The sequence below is a fragment of the Prionailurus bengalensis genome, chromosome A1, assembly GCF_016509475.1.
Source record: "Prionailurus bengalensis isolate Pbe53 chromosome A1, Fcat_Pben_1.1_paternal_pri, whole genome shotgun sequence".
Lineage (NCBI taxonomy): Eukaryota > Metazoa > Chordata > Mammalia > Carnivora > Felidae > Prionailurus > Prionailurus bengalensis.
In genome coordinates this window covers 120,445,765-120,469,737 of record NC_057343.1, presented here as the reverse complement: position 1 = coordinate 120,469,737, position 23,973 = coordinate 120,445,765, and the positions used below count along the sequence as shown (strand labels likewise).

Here is a 23,973-nt window from a genome sequence, read left to right as displayed (position 1 = left end):
GCTGTGTAGGAGTCTCTGGGAGAAGAGATTGTGTCCCAGAAGTTCTGTGTGGGTAACTGAGGACAGATTCGCAGATTTCAGCCCAATCTGGTTTAATTTTTTTAAAGCAGTATCATGGGGGAAGTCGTGTTCCTCAGGCTTGAAATTTGAAAGGGAAAGAGAAAGGGCAATTATCCCTGTCCAGCACTTTCTGCCATCCCACCTCCTCCTGGAGGCTGGATGTGACTTCCTCACTCAATCTTGGGAGGTGGTTCCCTTGAAGAGCTACTTTTGGCCAGTCAAAAAAGATAGCGCTTCCATCTGGTACCTCTGTGATATGGCATGATGGTGAAGAGTGCCAGAACTGGGGTTGGGGCAACTGGGGATTTGATTCTGCTTGTCCCAGTTATTACATCCCACAGCAGCAACTTGGGTCTGAGAGGTAGAGGAATTAATGTTCAGCCTCATCACCCACCCCCCTTTTTTTTTCTTTAATGTTTATTTATTTTTGAGAGAGAGAGTTCAAGCAAGAGAGGGGCAGAGAGAGAGGGAGACACAGAATCTGAAGTAGGCTCCAGGCTCTGAGCTGTCAGCATAGAGCCTAACATGGGGCTCAAACTCAAGAACCCTGTGATCCTGACCTGAGTGGAAGTCAGACCCTTAACCGACTGAGCCACCCATGTGCCCCACCCACCCTTGATCTCCATCAGTCTACCCCCACCCTATTCTTGTTATGAACACATGAACTTCTCTGAAACTTAACACTACATGGTTTTCCTATACTGCAATTCTGATGCAGCCACTAACAGTGACCTTGAGGAATCTGAACCTCTCTGAGCCCCAGTTTCTTACTTTTAGGGTTTTCTAGGGGATTAAATGAGAAGCACTTGATGTGAACCTGATATAGAGTTCAATCAAGGATAGCTATGATGATTGTTAACACCTCTGAGTTCAAATATACGTCACTGCATACCTGTATTTTCTTTCTTTCTTTCTTTCTCCTCAGGAGGACTTCAGCAGCAAATTAAGATAACAATTATTTGATTGCATTGCATCTGGTTGTTGGGAAGAAAATTTGTTTTCTTATAAAAGGAAGCAAATTACCAAGGCAAATCACAGACTATAAACAATATGAAAATATAGCTATGATAAAAAGAAAGTTTCCTGCTGTTTTTATACAGAAGAATATGGCTGGTGTGAGGTATTATTTCCAAACACCCTCAAAATAGAATTTTTGTTTACAATTAATTCTTCATGTCAGGATAGAAAGCACCATTTTACCCAGAGATTTTACCATAGCCCCTTAGGCTCAATGGAGAAAATATACATTATATTGATATAATAGAATAATATGCTAACCTTATGCTTTATTCACAATATAGAAAACAATTCCAAACTTACTAGGTAGGAAGCATATAAAGTTGGTTGTAAAAACTCTTTTCCAGGCTTTCTTTCAATAAGTCCCATCGCTTGTGTTGTTACACAAAAATTTATAGTAGAAAATTACGGTAACTTCCTCTGTGACATATCAAAGATAAAGGCAAAATTAATTTATTTTTGCTCTTTAATTTTTCTAATAATTGCCTTTCTTCAGTTCATCCTTCATTTACATTTGTCCTCAGAATGAAACAGAAGTCAAATGAAAATGAAAGAAGTTAAAAAAGTACACGGTAAGAACCTGACCAAAAATGTAAAAAGACAATTTTTCAAAAGATGAAAATTACCATTTGTTTAGGGTGTCTGGATTATGGTTTTTCCAGAAGCTACACTGAGCTCTAGATTTCCTGGTGCTTCCCCAAGGGCCACCAAGAAAACAAGCAGAAAGGGGAAATGGTCTTACAACCAGTTCTCACTTAAATCAAAATGACACCATTTTAAAAGATTCTGTGTGTTGGCTTCTACCTAGGACTTCATTTAAAGCCTGCAGATTCAAAGAGAGGAAACTGAAGCATGGAATCAGAAGATCCCCCATTTCCGAGGATGCTCTGATTTTATAAATCAAGTTGGTACTCTCCCTGGCGTGAAAGACACTTCAAGCTCCTATCCAGCAGGACAGTTTATGGGGCTTCCAAAGGGGATTTGTTTTTGTCCATTTGGCCGGAATCTTCATACCATAAATCGATGATAATTACACAAGTGGGGATCAGAATATCCACCTCCCATATGTTGACTGTATGCTACTCAGCCTTATACAATAAGAATACTAATTTGTTGAAGTCCCATTAAAACTCATTTGCACATTTTAACTATTCGTATCTAAATGCCTTAAGAGTTTTTCCAAATGAGCAGATTTAATCTCTCTTCTCTTGGGTGTAGTTACCTTTTCTTAAGATATTCTCCTGATGTTCACTCAAGCTAAGATAAAATCTGCCTTCATTGCATACATCCATTCAAGCTATATAGCTTCTTCACACGTGTCACATTATGTAGTACTTGGTGTCCTATGAAACAATGAAGTCCACTATTCCCATTACACAGCTGCAGTACCTGAGGGCTGGAGAGGCTAAAGAACTCATCAAAGCGAGTTTCCAATCTTGTCTACATCTGTTATCCAATCTCTCTGGGTTTACATTTGCTGCCTTCTTCTTTTACCTTCATTCACTTCTACTCTACTAGTCATGGATTATTTATATACCACATGCACTATATTTATATCATCAGTTGCCTTCACCATGAGAGGGAACCCTACTATTATAATTTTACATGGTGGGGTAAAGTGGATAGAGGAAATACAACGTATTGAGTCCCTACACTGTGCTAGATGCTAGGGATACAAGAGAGCTCCTACTATCATGAAGCTTACAGTCAAGTGAGACAGAGAGAGAAAGAGAGAATAAGTAAGTAAATCAAGCAGACAACTACACATGTGAACAGTGCTATGCTGGAAACACGGTGCTGAATAGAGAATGATGATGTCTTCTGCTTCAGCTGGGATGGTAACAGAAAGCCTCTCCAAGGAAAACCCATTAAAGCCTGACTGAAGGATGAGCAGGACTCAGAAAGGCAAGGATTAGAAGGGAGGCAACACAAGTGTAGTGTCTTGAGGTGGCAAACAGACTGGCCTGCAGAATAAACTGCCAAAAGGCCAGTGTTATGGAGCTCTGTGGATGGACAAGTGTTTGTTTGTTTGTTTTTTCTTTTAAAGTTTTTTTTTTTTTATTTTGAGAGAGAGAGAGAGAGCAGGGGAGGGGCAGAGACAGAGGGAGAGAGAAAGAATCAGAAGCAGGCTCCACATGGAGCCAGATGTGGAGCTCGAACTCACAGACCATGAGATCATGACCTGAGCTGAAATACAGAGTCAGATGCTTAACCAGCTGAGCCACCCAGGTGCCCCTGGACAAGTGTTTTCAGAGGGGGCAAAGTGGTGAGCATATTAAGGGAACTATAAGAGCGTGTGTTATGGGATGTGTTTTTCCTTCCTTTAAGTTCATGAAGTGTGTGTAGTAATAGTCCAATGTGAAACCAGTGGGTAGCAGCTTAACTTTCGCTGTGATAGTGAGCAGGATCAGTCCTAATGAATCCATATTCCCTCAGTTTCTTCTTCTAGGTCCAAACACATCTGTTTGTAAGATGAATTAAAAGAGCCTAGAGATGGACATGGCTACCGAGGAGCCAAGCTAATAAGATGGTATGACCCTGGCTTAATCCTCACAACACTGTCAGCAGAGAAGTTTCCTTGTTCCCCTTTTATAGATAAGTGCTCTGAGGTATCAAGAGGGTAAGACATTTGCCCAAAGATGCCCTGCTAGAAAGTGACAGAACTAAGATTTTTATCTGGATAGATCTTAATGCTGTCAGTTTATCAACCACATGCTCACTGTGTCTTATAGAATGCACCTGTGGTTAAAAGTAAATGTCAAGTTAAACTGGAAGCAAATTTCATTCACTTTATACTTCACATTTTCTTTATTTAAAAATGTAGTGTTATGAATTTATTCATTAATTCAGCAAATGCTTATGATCACCTCCTATGTGTTCACACTGTGGTAGTTACTGAAATTGAGCCATGCATGAGATTGACAAAGTAAGTCAGCAATCCTGAGTTAAAGTTAAAATAATAATGATGACATTTATCATTACAAAAAGACACTGTAGACATAATTATAAAGTACCTTTAAAGTCAATTGCTAGTCCTCTGAGGCTATCATCTGGCTTTGGATTTTGCACATACACTTTTGTAAGACAAAGGGTTGAATGGAAAAGAGAATTGAAGAGTGTTTTTATGATAGTGGTTCCTGGACTGACTAAAATCACTCACACAGCAATCTCTGGAAAAAATCTAATGAGATTTTTCTGATGAGAACGGAAATGATTGCTGGTGATCTTAAGGTTCTGTGAAGCCATCCTAGGATGTAATTTTTATGACTCCATCAGCCAGCTAGTATCTTAAAGTCAACAAATGCATTAAAGATTTAAGCATTTTCTCCTCTTCAAGCATTAAAATAAGCCCTGGTTGAATTTCCTGACACTCCAAGTTCAGATTAGGAGCTCCTTCTCTATTTTCATATCAATCTACACTTCCCTATCACACTAGATCGAAATTGCCCATTTACTAGTCTACTCTCTCCCTAAACCATATGCTCTATGAAAGCATTGACCATATGCTTCTTATTTACAGGCGAATCCCTGGAACTGCATGAAGTCTCTGGTGCATAGTAGGTGTTCAATAAATATTTCTGGAAGAATTATAAGGGCCAATCATTGCAGAGATGTCTAAGACCCTAACATACACAAAAGCAAAGGGCATAGCAAGGTCACAGTGCTTGGCATTTACTCACATAGACAGAAGACAGAGAACAGAATTTTGTATAAGTAACTTGGAGCTAGATCTAAATCTGCCTATTAGTGAAGACCCTTCTGATGAATGGATGTCAAGATCTGTTAGAAAAAAAGATTATGGTTCACTATATGCCTTGTCTGTATGGAAGGATGCAGACGAAAGAAGGTTTGAAGGGCCGGCAGTTTCCAATCAATGAGGCTTGTGCACGTTGTGAATCACTTCCCTGGCACATTGTGGAAAAGTACTAGAAAATCATTAGCATGAGGACTTTGTGAATGAAGTTATAAATTTTTTTTTTTTTTGCCTACAGATACGATATTTTCTATCCATCTCAACTGGACAATCCTACCAAAACAAAAGTACTTGATATAAAACAGTCCCTTAGTAAGTGTGAAGCCATCAGATCTTTTCAAACAAATATTTTACATTATTGAGCATTCAATATGGGCCTTTATAATGTTGAAAGTATCACACATTATATCATTAGTCATTACTGCTCCATGCCACAGGGTTATCTTATCGAGAAAAGCCAAGCAAAACTGCTCATTTTCTAATGCATACTTTTCTTACACAAATCAAAATTGACAGTTTTCTATTTCATTGCAGCTTAGCAAGTTGTAAGGCTCCACACAGGTATCCCTCTATTTAAAGAAACAAAGATATTTCACCTCACTGGCTAGAAAGCAAATTAATGAGAACTGAATCCTATTTTCCATTTTCATTCCAGTGCAAATTTGCAAGCACAATGCCCACAGGAAAGTTTTTCCACCTGACATAACTAAATACTTATGCTGTAAGACAATGAGCCATGATTCCCAAACAGTGTTTGTTGTGCTTTGTATCATAGGCCAGCTCTCCTTCTGATTAGGGGTTTTTCAGAACTGTAACGCTTCCCCCGGTCTCAAGTCTCCCCGTGGTTTTAATTGTATGCTTCTGCAACTCTAACATCTGTACACCCCTTGCTCTTATCCCAGTCCCTGAAAGTCTCTGCTGCTCCAGGATCCCCTTTACAGGAAAGTCACCATTACTAGACCCCACCTCCCCTTTTCTCTATTTCACTGCCCAGTACTGTTGACCTGGACAGTCTACAATATTGTCTAAAACACAATATGCAACAACCTCAAGGCATCTATTTTTGTTTTAAGCTTATTTTTATTTATTTTTGAGAAAGAGAGCAGGGGAGAGGGAGGGAGAGAATCCCAAGCAGGTTCCATACTCTCAGCACAGAGCCCCATACGGGGCTCAATTCTACAAACCATGATATCATGACCTGAGCCGAAATCCAGAGCTGGACGTTTAAATGACTGAGCCACCCTGGTGCCCCAAAACCCCAGTCATATTATGTGAGCCATCAAGTTGTGTATAATGGGTTGCCTTCTATTTTCATCAATGGAAGTAATTCACAGTCGTTTTATATTAAATACACTCAGAATAAAAGATCAGTATAAATTGGGGTGGGAAAATGGTATGAATTTTCTACTTTGGAATGTGACTGATGAATGAAAGTGGAAAGTATCAATTTCTTCCCATGAGCAGGTCACACGGTAACAGCCCTGCATTAATGCTCCGATTTCTTTTTAATGCCACACAGCTCAGCTACTCAGTGTGGAGCGAAATGTCTGGTTTTCTTTTTTTGGAGCAATTTGAATGATCCTATTGTCAGTGGAATGCTCAATAACCATTTTCTGTCACCATGAAGGAGAATATTCTCTAGGTTGAGATTCATAAAAGGTTATTCTAATTCTGCAGTGACTGAATATATAATTTAAGTCGTATTCTTAAATTTCATTTCTGCCTCATATCAGCCTAGGTTCTGAAAAGCCACAAGTTGAAAACAAGGTGGAAGGAAAGGCACTATTAATGACTCCCATGATGGAATAGCCAGGGGAAGAAAAGAGTTACTAGAATTTGAAGGCTTTTGGGGTGTTTCCTTTTATACATATTCAGATTCAAGTAAAATGCACAGTTTGAATCTCCTTTTTAAAAATATTTGTGGATGTGTCTGTTTGATTGTTCCAAAATGCATAGAATCAACATACTGGGCAAAGTGTCCAAGGGGAGTATCAGAAAGAATCAGGTGGTTTATTTAAAGAAAGCAACTGTGTCTCCTCCGTCCAGTATATACAGCCATCCTGGTAATTACTAACACTTTCACAGCACTGACCGGGTGCCAGGCACTGTCATAAGCGCTTTATATATAGCAACCCATTCGATTCTATGAGTCAGGAACTGTCTTCACCTCCATTTTACAGGTGAGGAAAATGAAGCACAGAAGTAAAATAATTTGCCAGGGATCCCAATAGCTAGGGGTTCAACCTCGAGCAGTCTGGACCTCAAAACTGAGGCCCTTAATTACCATGTTCTGCTGCCTAGGAAGGCAGGGAGGAGGAAATGGAATACCTTAGCGGTCAGAGAATTAAGAAGACAACCTGTTGGTCTCATAACATTCTTTGCATTCTGGTACAGTTCTCTTCCTACTGGAGCTTTCTCTATTTTGAAGCACTTTTTTGAATCTCAAGTCCCTCCTAGGTTGTTCCTTAAACCATGGCCACACCCCACCTTCAATTTGCTTCAATGTAGTTGGGTGAACCAACTAAAAGGAGACCACATGAGCCTTTGCTGCTGCTAAGTGTTTTTCTCAGTCCCTTTGAGCTAGCATCTCAGTGGGTGCAGGTGCTAAGAGCAAATCTTTTGGTAAGATTTCCAATTTGTATGTAAAGTGCTTATCTGAGTGCCCAAAGCACTTAGTGGAAGTTTGGAAATGCTGTTGTTATTATTTAAAGTATCATCACTCCATCACTGTTCTTTAGTTGTTCTGTAAAGAGATAATGTAATGGTATATGCAAACAGTGGCATCTGGGACCATAATAGAACTCTGTAGGGGGCATCTATTTCTCATTCTTCTGAAAAATATTTGTGGAGGACCTACATTTAGTCCAGATACTGTGCCAGGTATTGTGACAAACATGACAGATACAATTCCTATCTTCATAAAGTTTACAGGTAATGTTAAAGACACCATTAAATAATCAATTATAATACAATATTATGTGTGCCACAGTAAAGGAGAATAAGATCCTCGGGTCAAAGGTAAGGGACCCCCAATCCAGATACGATAGACTAGGAAAGACTTCCCAGAAAAGATAATCTTTAGATTGGGACCTGAAGATGTAGTTCATCAAAGCAGATGGAGGCAGAATTCCAGGCATAGAGAACATCACATACAAAACCAAGCAAGTATATAACAGCATTCAGGAACTTAAAGAAATCAAGTATAGCTGATATTAAAAATGCAAAGGGCAGGATGGCAACAGAAGATTCTGAGGAAGGAAACAGTGGTCATTTCATAAAGAGATGTGATTCCTGGTAAGGAGTTTGCATTTAACTTATAAGAGCAGTTGTAAGGCAATGAAGAACTTTAAGCAGGAATGACATGGTCAAACTCACATTTCAGAAATCTCACCATTTTTGCAGCAGGGAGAAGAGATCCAAAGGGGATTACACTGAATTTGAGGTAGGGAGGAAAATTTAAGTTTCTTTGTAGTAGTCTAGAAAAGCGTTGGGAGAGGTGATCAAGGGGACGTAGCCACTGGTTGACACATGAGCTGGACCCAGGCAAATAAATTAGAAGCTCCTCCACCCTCCCCTGTCCTTGGAATGTGCTTTCTGCTGGCCTTCCCTGCTCCCAGAAGGTGCTCCAAGGACACAGGCTTGAGGTAGTGATATGGTGTTGAGACCATCTGGATGGTTTATGTCACTGAATCCCATTAAGGCCTCTTTATAAACTTTTAAGATTTGGCAGATGGATGCGGAAATCTATTCATTTTGGGGAGCCTGGGTGGCTCAATCGAGTAAGCATCTGACTCTTGATTTCGGCTCAGGTCATGATATCACGATTCGTGAGATCTAGCCCCATATCAGGCTCCCCATGTCAGCCCCATGACAGTGTTTCATCTCACTTGGAAGCTCCCAGGTTTAAGAAGCAACAAAAAGCAGTGCTGGTGGTCTGGACCAGGGTAGCATCGGTGGTGATAGAAAGAAATGGATGGACTTGAGCGAGATGAAGAAGAACCAAAGGAACTTGCCATACGCTGGGAAGAAGGAAGAGTCAGGGATGCCACCCAGGCTTCATTCTCCCCTGGGAGAATGAGTAACTAATGATGCCAATTACTATGATAAGGAACACAAGAAGAGAACAGGTTTGGGGGAATACAAGTGATGAGTTCAAGTGGAGTTCAATACAGTTGAAAGAATCCAAGAATATAAAATGTGAATAGCCAGGAGAGGAACTTTCTCACCCAAAATGATTCCTCTTCCCAGTCTATGGGACCCACTGTACATCTCAGTAAGCTCATTGCACCCATGATATTAGCCCATTTTAATGATAAAAACAATAATGGAATATTAAATAGTTCTTAAATTACTAGAAAGAAAAATAAGGGTTTCTTTTACTGCCTTCTAAAGCAAATTACAAATTAAAAATGGACTTGCCTTGGGTGAAATAAAGGGGATTAAGAGTATACTTATTATTATGAGCACTGAGTAATGTATTAAACTGTTGAATCATTACGTTGTAAACTTGAAACTAATGTAATACTGTATGTTAATTACACTTCAATAATTTAAAAAATGGACTTGCCATCATTTATTAAGATTTCTTGATGGAAATACTGAACTTGAATCTGATCTAGTCTCTAGAAACTAGAATCTAGAGTCCAGATCTAATGAATTCACAGAAAATGTAAGGTTCAGGAAAAAAAAATGTTTTAATGAAATCACAAAGATCATATAGATGTATAAGTAAAACCAGAATGCTGGATATTGAACATGGCAAGCAATTTGGTTTCTTCAAACAAACAGAAAGGAAGGGAAGGAGGGAGGGAAGAAGGAACTAGGAAGGAAGGAAGGAAGGAAGGAAGGAAGGAAGGGAGGGAGGGAGGGAGGGAGGAAGGGAGGAAGGGAGGAAGGGAGGAAGGGGAGATTAAAAGAGATTTAAGGGGTACATGGGTGGCTTAGTCATTTAAACTTCTGACTCTTAATTTTGGCTCAGGTCATGATCTCAGGTCATGAGATCAAGCCCCACATCAGTGGGGCTGGAGCCTGCTTAAGATTCTCTTTATCTCCCTCTCTCTCACTTTCTCACTCTCACGCTCTCATTCTCTCTCTCAAAAAAAAAAAAAAAAGATTTAATATATACATTTTGCTACTTTGTTGCATATGGTTTAAATACAGGGTTTTTTTTTAAATTTTGAATGAAAAAAGAAGTAGCAAAGACAATAGACCTTATCTGAATCTTGACTCAAGAAGCCAACTTTAAAAAATATTGTAACAGAATTAAAGAAGTGTTAACATCAATTAGATATTAGATGATATTAAAGAATTACTAATTTTATCTGTGATAACAGTATTGTGTTATATTTTATTTTCATTTTATCTTAGAAACATACAGTATTGTATTTGTGGATGAATGAAATGATTGATGTCTGAAATTTGCTTCAAAATAACGCAGTGCAGACAGAAGGGAAAGTAGGTATGAATATCTATAATACAAGATTGCTCTTGTAATGTTAATTGTAATTATTGGAACTTGGTGTCTACATTTGGAGGCATCTGAAAATTTCTGCGTGAAGTTTTTTTAACTGACTTGCCAAGAAATACTGCATTTGAGGAAAGCCATAGCAAAGAACAAAGAACAAGAACAATAGTTATGATGCAGAAACTGAGCATTCATGTGTCCATTTCTGAAGAACTTTCTTCTGTATATTGGATGCATACTCTCTCCATTATTCATGTTGGAGGTGTTTCAAATGGCACACTCTCAGCTATTTCCATTTCTAATTTCTTTGATACAATGTTAACCTCATTAGGCTGTCAGGAACATATTTGGTCTTCTCTTTCCATTTACATATATATATAAATATTACAATATTTATAAATATATATAATAAATATTTATAAATACTTATCCATTTATAAATTTTACATATTTATATATAAATATATAAAATAAATATAATATTTATAAATATACATATAATATATACATATTTTTTAACATGTTGAGACACTACTTAAGGGCAGTCTCAGAGACCTCCCCATTCTGCCCACATAATGACACTTCTTTTGCTGCCAAATTCATTCAGTGATGCTGCAGACCTAGGAAGAAGGTACCTGAATTTGCACAAGGGGCAGGGCTCAAGTGACATATCTTGTTTGGCATGAAAGTGAAAATAGTGTAAGAAAATATTTTACTAGCATGCTTATATCACTGTTATATTGAAACCAATGCTCAGAGCACAGCACCTTAAAGAGATTTTTAAAAATTACATCCATACACCTACCCTTTGCCATCACTATTACCATTCCATATCTGCCCACACATGAGTCAACTTTGACTTCATGATAAAGCCTTATATTTAAATTGTGCTATATTTTAAAGTTATACATTAAAAAGCCTCATGCCTTAAGAGCACTCTCTTCAAGATGCAAAGTCACCTGATCTACAACTATCAAAGGGTTTTTTGTGTACCAAAACCCCTGAGAAAAGTAACACCTTGCCCTAGAAGTATTCTAAATACATGGCAGAAGAGAATTTTTACTGACAATGGAGAGAAATAACTTGAAAGCAGGAATGACTAAAACAGGACCAAAAGAGAGTACCTAAGCTGGAGAAGACAGTGAAACAACACAGAAAGAGGAGAGGTAGGTGGTAGTAAAGACCAATCCTTCACAGTTTTGACTACATTGCTCTGTCACTTTGTTTTGAACGTGACAACATCATATCTCTCTGGGCAATAAAACAAAAGTTATCATTGGTATCTTTTGAGTAAATAGTAGAAAAAGAGCTAGAATAATTTCAGGATAGATGCATTGCTTGCTACCTGTTAAGAATAAACCCTCTTACTGAAGCTTTCCAAAGTCAATGTTGGGTAAATTACTCACGGTGGCCACAACCACATATTTCTTCCCAATACAAGGTCATACAGTTGAATTCTGAGTAATCACTTTCTGATTGACTTTTCTCCAATACCCCGTCTCAGTCAACAGCTCTGAAGTTCTATGTGCTGTGAAAATTTTACAAAAGGAAAGCTCATTTAAAGTGGAATCCAGATCCCAGAGTGGAAAGCTGTCACACCTAAACACTTGTCATCAATTGCAGACCCAACAGGAAGAGATGGATCTTGCAAGTCCATACTGTTTTACTATCCTGCAGAGGAAAGAAACGTTTTCTACTCTCCCTGGCAAAAGCCCCAGCCAATAAGAGATTGTCACAAATTAGCCAATGACAAGCCATTATACTGAGAACCCCTAGTTTACTCCAATGGGTTTTTTGTTTGTAACAGCCCTTCTCAGATGCCTACCCCCACCCCTCCCTTCTATAAAAGATAATTTTTCTCCTTTGTTCTTGAGTTTGCCTATGGTTTTGCCATAGCTTGCTTGTCCTGAATTGCAATTCTCTATTATTCCTGAATAAGCCCATTGTTGCTGGTAAAATAACTGCCAGCTTCATTTTTAAGATTAACAGTACATAAAGCCATTTAGAGAGTTTTGTGGAAACGACCCTTTAAATTTAAGGAAATAAAGAGATGAAAGATTAAAACACACTGACAAGCAGGAATTTGTTGAAAAGGTGATGAGTTGATGTCTCTACTATGATTCACAGACCTCACACTATGTTTTTGAAGTAGCATCCTATGAATTAAACTCCCTACTTGTCATGTTATCACAGTTTTATTAGAGGCAAATTCCTTTGAATTTGAGTGTTTCAGGCATTTATCTGAAGGAACTCACTCATGAGTAGGATTTTAAAAATTGTTTATAGTTCTCTCCAACCGACAACAATCTTCTGACTCTTGGGCATTGGAAGATGGCCTAACTAAAAGGTTCATTTATTTTTCTGCACCTGTGATTTCATTCCTAAGTGGTGTGAAGAGCTCCTGAATCTCTGGTGCAAAATCAGGACTTTTCTTTTCCAAATTACTGAGCTCCCATGACATTTACAGGTGAGTCAAAAAGTCATTCTCTGTGTTATTGCCTTCTATGTAATGCTTGAAGAGAAAAGAGAGGTAATTATTCACCTAGTGGGGTGGGAGAGAAGGAAAGTTACCTTATCACTGTTTTAAAACAAAGGACATATCTATAATGCTTTGTGAGGGAATCCTAGCTAGACATTTCTTTTCTGTGCTCTTACATCAATCATACTTTCCTAGTTGGGGATAAATGAATCATAATCCATAGCATCTCACATATCATATTTTGGTGTGTAAGCAATGCAGACAAACACATTTCTTACCACCCTCTTCAACACATACAAACACCTATTGACTTTAATTGTTCACAGTTCTCCATTAACTAAACACTCAGTCTACCTGATTTTGACCATCAATTCTAGGTCTACATTAAGATTAAATAAGACAAGAATCTAACCTGTTAATAATTGACAGGGAGATTTTGGTCTTTCAATTTCCCCTTGGAAAACTTGTAAGAAAATAGGGCAAACAGGGAAAGAAAGGGATCTCTCCCATGACTGTCAGCCAACATATGTAATGTATTCATTTCTCACTGTTCACTTTTTATTGTGTTATGGAACCAGGAAGAATGACTTTGTATTATCCCTGGGTTATTAGAAGTGTCTGATTGTTTGGAGTTAATTCTTTGGATCTAAGGAGTTTGTGTATACAATACAATTTTTTAAAACCTAGGAGCATGTTGAGTTTCTCTCAAAGAGCATGTTTTTTTGTTTGCTGTTTGGCTGATTGATTTTTTTGGGTTTTTTTAAGGATGTGGAGGTGCTCCTGAGGACACATGCTGTCCCTTTCAGTCTCTCAGGTGGTGGTTCCAAGTGCTCTGCTCACACAGGGCACACCGGAGCTACGTGCTGGGCAGTGCTAGGCAGGGCTAAGCAGCACTAGGCAGGGCTGGACAGGGCTAATGCTGGATGAAGAGCATCTTTGCATAGTCAACTTCCTGCTTTAGAGCACCTCCCATAGTTTCAGCCCATTAACCCAAGCACAACAGCTTGATGAATTAATGCTTATATAGGCACAGTTGGCAGCTTCTAATTAAATAATTATGGTTAAGCGTCTGCACAGAAGCTGTTATGCACCCTAGAAAGCCAGCTGTCAGTTTTATTGGTCCTAAGACAGAGGAAGAGTTAATACTTGGCTCTGGATGTTACATACAAAGGGAAGTATATCATATATGATATATACGCTGTGCAATATGAAGTTGCATTGTGCTTGTGCTAGCTTGTCCATTAGTGATGAAGAGCAAACTGCTCCTCAGCAACCTCTCAGAAACCCAACAAAGAAGGAAGCAATTATATGATCAGCAGAGCAGAACCTGTTCAGAGCAATTTACAGAGGACATAGTGTTAGACAGATGAGTCTTTGATGAACACACAAATGTCACTGAGCTAGCAGGCAAATACATTTCTGGGTTTCGTTTAGATGAGCAAGTGATAGAAATCTAATGTGGTCTTTTTTGAGATGGTTATGGTGGGTGTGTTTTCATTTACTTGCCTAAAGCTTCTTAAGATGCTGTTTTCAAATATTAGAAATTGGAGAACAAAGTAAATATCACAAACCTAGATTTGAACTCTTTCTAAGATGCATTTTTCCAAAAAGTTAGGAAGAGATATTTGTTCTATAGAATTACAGATAATGTCAGAGTCCTTTATAGAAGGCTAAAAAGCTAGAGTCTTATCTCACCACCCGTGGGGTGGTATCTGGTGACTAAGCTCCATCATAGAGGAAGATATAGATTATAGATAAAGGCCATTGATAGGTTTGTTGGACCAAATAATGCTTGTTATTACCCATCAATATGTTTTTGAACTGATAGTTGATTCCATTTTTCTCCACAGGCTGTCCTTTCCACACAATCCATGTGTCCTCACTTCTAAAAATCAAATGTGCCATAACCCAGCACAGAACAACTCAGCTTGCCACTAGCCTCTTTAACCAGGGTTCCCAGAACCATCTCCACATGAATAAACACAACTGTAGGCAAAAATCAGTCCAGGACATTCAGTCATACTTTTATGTTTAAAAAAGAAATAGACATTTTAATCCCCCGAATTTATGGATTTACCTTAAAATGAGAGGAAACTGAATTTTAAAGTGGAAACATTTCTTATGAAATTCTCTTCACCCAACCCCCAGGCCTTGTTAAAAATCAACTGTTAAATCAAGCACTAAACTTTACAGACTGATTTACTGTTCCCCCTCCAGAGATCAAGGCTTAAAGTTTATTTAGAACAATGCCATTTCATAAAACAAAGCAATGTGTACCTTATGTCATCATTTAAGCAAATGGACTGACCTCTAAGTGCTTTTTAAAATGCTTCAGAACAACTGCTTCCATTCTTTTACCCCCTCCCATTTCCTTTGATGTCAGTAATTCTATCACCTCAGCTGTCTGGAGATACTTGCTTGTGATTGACAATTCTCAAAGATCTAGTTCCTTTTAGATGGATCTTAGACAAAGTTCAGTACAATGAAGTCTGCAGTGCAACTCAAGTCTCAGTACAAAATGCTAAAGAATCAGATTTGTAAAGCCTATCAAAGCAAGTTTCAGACTTGGTGGGGCAGATAGGGGGTCTTTTTATCAGTCTATACTGCCATCTATCTAAGCAAGACCACATCATTCGGTATTAAATCCATTTGTGTTTTCAAAGCCCCTAAAGGAAAGCAAGTCTCCAGCAACTGGCTTTACAGATCCCAAAGTTCCGATAAAAGAATGGACAGCACCACCACATTCACTCTGAGTCTGCCAGTCTCCTGTGGACCAACAGCCAAGTTCTAACCATCATCTTATCCTCACAACTCGATATCTGGCAAACAGACATACATGTCTACTTTCATTCCCCATATCACCTAAACCAGTATCATTTGCATCTTGTGATTTCTGAGGCCTATGAATATTCTGTGATGTCATTGATAAAACAGATGAGAGTTGCTTAGATAGACATGAGACCCGAATTATAGCCTCTAGTATTCTAGCTATACCTCAGGAGTTTAAAAACAAAAACAAACAAAACCCAGAGTATTCCTTAGACACTGACTGAACGTTCAAACAACAAACATCTGTAGAGAGAATTGATACAGATGAAAAATAGAAAGAACCCTTTGTACTTACGGTAGAAGACGTATTCAGTGTAGCTTGACCAGATCTTGTCATCTGTATATTGGTTGACAAAAGATGCTGTCACTGAGGAGTTACAGGCCACCATGTGGAATCCACACTCTGACAACATATCAAAAGCCCTTTCCAGATGCTTGAATTTGAGATAAAATCTGGAGGTGTATCTTTCTGGGGCTCGGTCAGGGTCTCTGCTCTCATTCAAAGTTTCTCCAAAGACTTCTTTTGCCAAAGAAATCCTTCCACAAACCAAAATCCGAGGAACTCTACGAAACTTGGCATCTGCCTGCCCCTCTCTGCCCATGGTGCAGGACCCCCTGTAGCCCACAGTAATGAAGCCCCACTTGCGGTCTGCAGGGAGCACTGAGGAAGGAGGGCAGATTCTCGTGTCGCTTCCTTGGGAGGCATCTTCAAAGTCACTATGGCAGAATTCATCTGGGCTTTGCTTGATCTCATCAGGGGTCAGGAGTTTGACCAAGTCTGGGAGCTGGAAATACTCAGCTTCCCTTTTCAGTCTTCCCCTTTCTGGAAAGTGATCAGGCAGGACCACCTGCCTGTCCCTGAGATAGTCCAGAATATAACGGAACAAGAATCCGTCTCTGTCAATGAAAAACCTTCCTTTGGAGTCCTTGGCTAGATCGTTAGCCGTGTCTCTCTTTGGGGAAAACATTTTCCACAGGAAGGAATGAGGGATGCTTATTAATGTGGAATGGCGGGTGAAATAAACTTGACCGCCAACATTCAGCTCCACGACCTCAGGGAAGGAGTTGGGAACTGCAGCCCCTTGTTCTCGAGGATAATAACGACTACAGTTTCCACTCAAAGCCATTGTCCCTGTCTTCTTTTGCTTCTCCTATTTTGATTTGAAGGCGCAATCCAATGGAGTCACAGCCTTATCCTTTGCATCAACTTCTCAAAGAGGGAGAAGGATGCTAACTTCTTAAAAATGACCTTCTCTCTTACCCCAGTTTTTTCCCCAAGCAAGCAAAATTTAGAAGAGTCCACAGGTGAAGTGATGCTGCAAAAGTAGTTTAAACCCTGGCTGGTGGTGAGCTATTACTTCATAGAATATAATCAACTCATCTCCATCCGATCTGCCCCAAGCTCAGATGTGGAGCATCTGCCCCAAGCTCAGTAGGCAAGGCAGGCCAAGTCCCCAGTTACTCAGAGGTCCGTCTGAAGGAAAAGAGAGAAAATTATTTCCTCAAACCCAGCATGAGTCAGAAAAAGAGACACCGCTGGAGAGAGGAGAGGGAGGGAGAGGGAGGGAGGGAATAAGGGAGGGAGGAAGGGAGGGAGGGAGGGAGAGATTATTTGACATAAGCAGCCCTGGAACTACTGATTTCAGCCATTCAACTAAATCATGGCTTCTCACAAGCTATTTTGTGTCTACATGTTTATTCATATGCCTCTGTCCCCAGCAATCATCATTAAAAATATTTCTATTTGTATTTCTGCCTTAAAAAGGGATACAAGATTTTCAACTTCTAAAAGGGGATTTTTTCTCCCTGCTGATCAGGAAAAGCAAGAAGTCTCAGAACTTACCTTAGTGCTGAAAACCCAGCTCCTGTGAAGAAATACCCATTTGCAAAGCAGTCAGAATCCACAGCCACCATCTGGAGCTTGTCAAATCCCGAAGAGGTAAAGGATAGAGGTATCAATGAAAAGTGCAGGAGAGATGTGCTCTTAGAAAATAATATTTATATATATATATATATAAATATTTATATAAATGTATATCTGTATGTATGTATATAGGTATGTATTCACTCCCAATCCCAAGTTGAAACAAGTCACAAAAAAAGTTAAAGCGTGATGAGAGGTGGTTGGGTTGAAGAAGCGAGGCAGAGAAAAATATCCAGACAAAGCTTCTCCAGTTGGGGGGGGGGGGGGGAAGGTGGGGGAGAACCTTTAGAAAGAATCCTTAAAACAAAAGAAGAGTTGCAAAAGGTACTGGGACTTAGAAGCCTTTCAGAAAGCCCAGAAACAGAAAGACAGATATGCCTTGCTGGGGTCCCAGGTAGCCACCCCACCTGCCGGGCAAGGGCAAACGGACTCCCATGTTCGCAGGCAGGTGGGAGGCGCTGGGAACCGCCGCGAGCCGCTCCGCCCGGCCGCCGCAGCGCGGAGGGGCCGCGGGGGGCTCAAGCTTGGGCTTCTCCGGCTGGCGGCGGAGCTGGGTGGTTCCACAGTTCCCAGTGCAGTTCGGATGCTGTTGTTTCAGCAGTGCAGGCAAGATACCATCCAGGGAAATGACTATTACATCATCTTAAAGGAATAGGGCTTGGAGAAAGCGGAGGAAGCTCCGAGTCACGTCGTCCTCGGTGACAGGTCGCCAGGACTGCACGGGGACGCTGCGCACTGGCCACAGCACGCGACTCCCGAGCTCCAGGCTTGGGGCGGGGACGCGGGGACGCGGCGCCGCGGCGCCGCCGCGCAACCACTTCCCTGGGCGTCCTGTCCGCGAGTCTGGAGTTTGCAAGGGCCTTGGCTTTTCCTTTTCTTCCCGCCTTTACACCTCCACCGCCACCACCATTCCCCAGAAATAAGCCCCCCAACCCAGCGGTGACATAAACACAAGTGATTATGCATTTGGAAATCCACAAACAAATCTTTGCACATGCACTGAATTTTTGCTGAAGGACAAATTTCCCCTCTAAAAGCTTTTTTTTTTTTAAAGAAAAAAAGCACACCAAATGAACCCCAATAATCAAGGTACAAAGTGGCTTTTCTTTAAAATCAAAGGGGATTGGGGGCGCCTGGGTGGCGCAGTCGGTTAAGCGTCCGACTTCAGCCAGGTCACGATCTCGCGGTCCGTGAGTTCGAGCCCCGCATCGGGCTCTGGGCCGATGGCTCAGAACCTGGAGCCTGTTTCCGATTCTGTGTCTCCCTCTCTCTCTGCCCCTCCCCCGTTCATGCTCTGTCTCTCTCTGTCCCAAAAATAAATAAAAAAATAAAAAAAAACGTTAAAATCAAAGGGGATTAAACCATATCCTCATTCAGATGCCCTCTTTTTTTCCCTCTTCTCCATCCCTCTCCCCCCCACACACCTGCCCAGCATGCATAAATAAATACAATCTCTCTGGAATTATCCATGCTCTTTCCAAAGCATGCATGAGGCACTGATACCCTCAGAAAGCCCACAGTTTACATCAGTAAGTCATTATCTTCGCTTACCTGATAGAAATTGTTACCTGCAACCTTTTTCTGGGGCTGTTTCTTTACTGAGCATCTCTTCGGACGTCCCCAGCCCCCTCCCAACTCATCCCAAGAGGACTTCAGGGGAAGACACTCCCTGCTAAGAGACATTTTACTCAGGTCCCAGAGGGCTTCCTTAAGTGCATCATTATAGTTTCAGGAAGGCATTTCCAGGGCAACCTAATCCACTAACAAAGTGCTTCCAGTCGATCCCGCCAGTCAATAATGGCCCAGCCAACAGCTTACAGTAAGTCGGCCATTTCTCCTTTAAAATGCCAGTGTCTTAGGACTTACACTCCTAATCAGAATATAGCATTTCATCTATGAATAATATATGTGAGGCAAACTCCATCCCAAATAATGGCTACTTTAAAAAAATGAAAACCAAAAATGGAGACAAAAGTATGAATTAGATACATTTTAAGGGATCATGTGTTATTGCCAACTCTTGCCCTGAGAAGTAGCTTAAAGATAGACTCAACAGCAGGATAAATTAATTTCTAGTTTAACAATCTGTTCTTTCAATAAGTATCAGGTTACTGAACACATTCAGAGTGTTAGCTAACACTCCAACACCTGATTATATTTGACTTTTTTCCTTTAACTAATGTATTAACCTGTTCTGGCCTCAATCATTGGGATTTTAATGCTGGACCAATCAAGGAAATGTTTATTATTTGGTGCAATTGTATCGCCATCTAGTGTCTATAAACTATCAGTGCAGATCTGTAATTGACCACTTAACCTGAGCCAAAAGTTAGATTTTTTTCTTTATTTTAAAGTTTTTGTATTGGTTTAAGTATTATTAGACACACACTATTCACCATGATGACAGAATAAAAAGTTATCTTCCAACAGAACAAGGAAAGAAATGAGTCTGAGTCTATGCTCACTAAGTACTGGGTTTGTCCTAGTTAAAAATAAGCAAATGCTTCATTTTATTTCTAACAGAATAGGCAATACGCCATGACAACAACTTTGGAGATTGAGTATTAAAATATTTTGGGGACAGTTGGGCAGGAAGTGGGGAACAGGAATGAGAAAAACCATAGCCTTTTAAAGCTCAAGGGAACTTGAGGGGTGTCTGGGTGGCTCAGTCGGTTGGGCATCCAGCTTCGGCTCAGGTCGTGATCTCATGGTTTGAGGGTTTGAGCCCCGCGTTGGGCTCTGTACTGACAGCTCGGAGCCTGGAGCCTGCTTCCAATTCTGTGCCTCCTCCTCTCTCTGCCCCTCCTGTGCTCATGCTCTCTCTGTCTCTCCATAATAAATAAACATTAGAAAAAATTAAAGCTCAAAAGAACTTGAGAAATAGGAATTACTATCTCAGAGATACGGAATCTGAGGACCAGAGAGGGAAAGAACTTCCACAAAGTCACACAGCTGTGGAGTAGGGGGCGGGGAGGAAGGGTTAGACCACTGCCAATTCAGTATGACCAGTGTCCTTTTTTTTAAGTGCACGTATTCTAGAATAGGGATAGAGTGGAAGCAAATAAAGGAAACAAGAATTTCAAGGCTACACATTTGGGAAAAAAAATGGCAGGTCATTTTAAAGAGTTTTCAATATTCAGCTAAATTGCAAGTCCAAAAGATCTTACCATTTAAATAAGAGGATTCTGAATTTAAAAATTGAGGAGTTTTGTTCGTTGATCTGGGTTTCAAAGGTTAGGCTATTTTTGAGACAAGTAGTTCTTAACCTCTTTTGGATAATGGACTGGCTGGAGAATCTTAAGAAACCTAAAAAATAAATAAACAAGACTAAAAGTTTGCATTCAACGTCAGGGGCAGAGCCTCTCAGAAAGGTCCGAATAAAAAGAGGAACCAGGGAGCAATGTGGGCAGAGACTTACATTCCCAGAACTCCTTGAATTTTGACAGTGAACCTTCTTTTTGAAATGAGATTACATACACACTCACACAGACACACTCTGAGGATTGAAAAAATAAAACATTCACCAGATAACCTTCACCTCATGACCCATATTGGACCACATCACCTGAGATGCACTCTGAATTCATATTGTTTAATAAATACTGTAAGTGTCCTGTGCTTTGCACAGTTGTATTGCTTTATGTTTTGGGGCTTAAAATGTTAATTTATGATGTTAAATTGTTAGAAATACATGACTGTTTTGTTAACCCTCTTTAGATATATTTACTTTTTAATCTACCTAGAGCCTCCAGAAATCAACAGTGCTTGGGTATCTTTCTCATCTTTTGAGAGGTCAGGGATTTGGTTCCAGATTGGCCTGAAGCCTATTCACCTGGGGTCTGCAGATCCTGGGTTAGCATCTTCTGATGAATACATTTTCTTGTTCCTTTAGGCTAGGGATGCAAACAAATGAGAAGTGAGATTAAGGAGATAACAGGCTTGAAGGAAACAAAGCAATACACCATATAGAGAGATTTAAATAGTGCTGGAGTAAGCGCCTGTGTCTCAGGGAGGCTGTCAGTGAGCCCAGCTGCTTGGTGCCTTAACAAGAGGCAAGAAGCCAAGTCTAGGCTGTAAGCGTATATCTGTCCTCCGTGTCAGCAGATAACACAGCTAGTGTTAATTGTTCTCTTCTGGCAGCTCTCCCCTGAAACACTGTGGGATGCCACACTCGGCCCAAAGACCGAACACACAGCAACAGATTTCTCTAAGGGGAAGAGTAAGAAAGAATGTTTCATCCTGTTCTTTGTAATATTCAAGACTCTAGCACATCAAGATACACTATGGGTAAATTGAGGAGTTGATAAAATGTGTCTTAGCCTGTTTCCTGTTCCCTACCTTCATACACCCCCGTAGCTGAATGTTGAAGAGTGTATTCTCAAAAGGACAATTTTAATCTTGGAATAATGTGTTCACTTCCCACATCCTTACCTTCTAACACATCCTTAAGTTTCTTCTCCCCTCAAGCAGAGATCAGTTTTATGCTGACTGTCTTTGTTACCAGGGAGGGAATGCTCTCATAAACGTATACTGAAATGCTGTGCAGTCATTGTGTAACGTGCCCCAAGGACTCCTGCATTATCACCATCATTGTAATAGCTACTGGTTACAGAGTGCCAACCACCGAGAACTCACAACAGACATCATCCCTCTTCCAGCTCTGCCTGATGGCTGTGGGACATCGGACAAGAGGCTCAGTGTCTCAGAGCCAGGGTACAATGAAGATACGAAGACCCACCTCCCTGGTGTGTTTTGCAGATGAAAAACTATGATGCATGTAAGACCCCCCCGCACACTCTCTGGCCCTAGGCGTGTGCTTACTAAATACCAGTAGTGCCCCTGGTAGTGGCAGAAGCAACCGCATTTGTTGTTGTTAGACTCAAGTTGAGGCATAAATAAGTTACAAAAGATGCCCAAAGATTGAAATTCAGTTCTACTTCCAAAATCTTTGTTCTTCTCACGATGCAGGTGTAGGTAAGGATCATTGTTTGTTATACACATGTGTATTAATAATGAGGGGATTTCAGGATTTGCTGGGGGAGATGGGGTTGGCCGAACGGGGAGCTGAAAATAGTACCACAATGGTTAAAAATGAAAATGCTACTATCTTCTGCCATACCAGTTTACATTCGTGGTACCCTTTCATTCATGCCACATGGATTTAATAACTGCCTATGTTGTGTCCAGCACAGTGCTGGGTACTCAAGATACAAAGTTGAATTCGAGAGAATCTCTGAGCTCAAACGCATACAACACACATTCATACTCAAAATCATACCAAGGAAGGCAAAGATTAAAAACTCCTAGATTCTTGAGCACTGCTTCTTATTTGCAGAAAGATGCCTGCAGCTCTATTGAGCTTTGGGTGCTATATAGTTCACATATGTTTTGGACAAACCACTTAACCTCAGGGTGGCCTCTGCTTCCTTGTCTACAAAATGAACCCATCTCCCTTTATAGAGATACTGTGACTGACAGCAAAGTGATGATGAAATACAGCTGCCAAATCTTCAGAGACATACCAGGCAGTAATTTGCTATCGAAGAAACAGAGGAAGAAGCAGCAAACAGCAATCTTGTTAACATAACACCTTGCAAGAATGAATTTGGATTAGATGAGCATAATCTTAAAGTTGGAAAGGGAAACCCTTGGCGGTTACCCACCGAAGCCTCCGATCCACCTACAAGGTTTACATAACTGCAAACGTTCAGTCTAAGTCATTTCTCTTGGTCTCTCCTGAAAATATTCTTGAACTATACTCTCATAAAATACATATAGCTAAAGCGGTTCATGTCACCATGATGCCTCTGAAAGGAAATCTGTAGAATACAGTTCTTCCAAGGGAATCATCCTTTTAAGACCTGGGCTTTCAAAAATTTTTATGCTGATCTGAACAGAAAGTACTGCTATTCAAGTACAAAGGTGGCATTATTGACTATATTAGCAGGGTCTAAGGTTTTTTATATGCGCATGTGACACAGAAAAGATGGTACACATTTCTGTAGTAGGTGTGGATGCGTGGCCACCTTGTAGGTTTCCCTTCAAAACTAGGAAGCTTTTCTGGGGCACATGGTCAAAGTTAGGAGTGCACAATTTGTCCACGGAGTTGAGTAAAGCCAACCCATACATATGTACTTTGAAACTGTGATCTCAGCAGTGTGGAATACAGACTTGGTGGGAGATGAGGGGGAAAATAGAACATAGCTGACCAACTGCCAAGCAATTAATGCCAGCAAATACACAAGCAATATTTTAGAAACAGCTATAAAAAACAAAAGATGTCTACTCTTGCTTCTCCCTACAGTCCTTTTCCTAACAGTCTGCTTACCCATGCTGTATTATTTGCTGTATGATGCTTGTTACATATGTTTTATTACACTTGTCAGCTTAGTCCTTATTATGTTTGCTCTACATTATACAATATATCTCTTGGTAAAGGAGTAGAG

The 23,973-nt window shown here is 40.2% G+C and overlaps 1 protein-coding gene across 1 annotated transcript in view; it reads right to left on the bottom strand.

The window, feature by feature from the left end:
- Window positions 1-18,324, bottom strand: part of KCTD16 (potassium channel tetramerization domain containing 16) — a 254,370-nt gene extending 236,046 nt beyond the window's left edge. Inside the window, exons 1-2 of the mRNA XM_043590004.1 lie at window positions 17,447-18,324; window positions 15,899-17,077 (exon numbers count right to left, since the gene is read on the bottom strand). Of these exons, the coding sequence (XP_043445939.1) occupies window positions 15,899-16,730 (832 nt within the window). The 5' untranslated portion in view covers window positions 16,731-17,077; window positions 17,447-18,324. The remainder of the gene's footprint in view (window positions 1-15,898; window positions 17,078-17,446) is intronic.
- Between the last annotated feature and the right edge of the window lie 5,649 nt (window positions 18,325-23,973).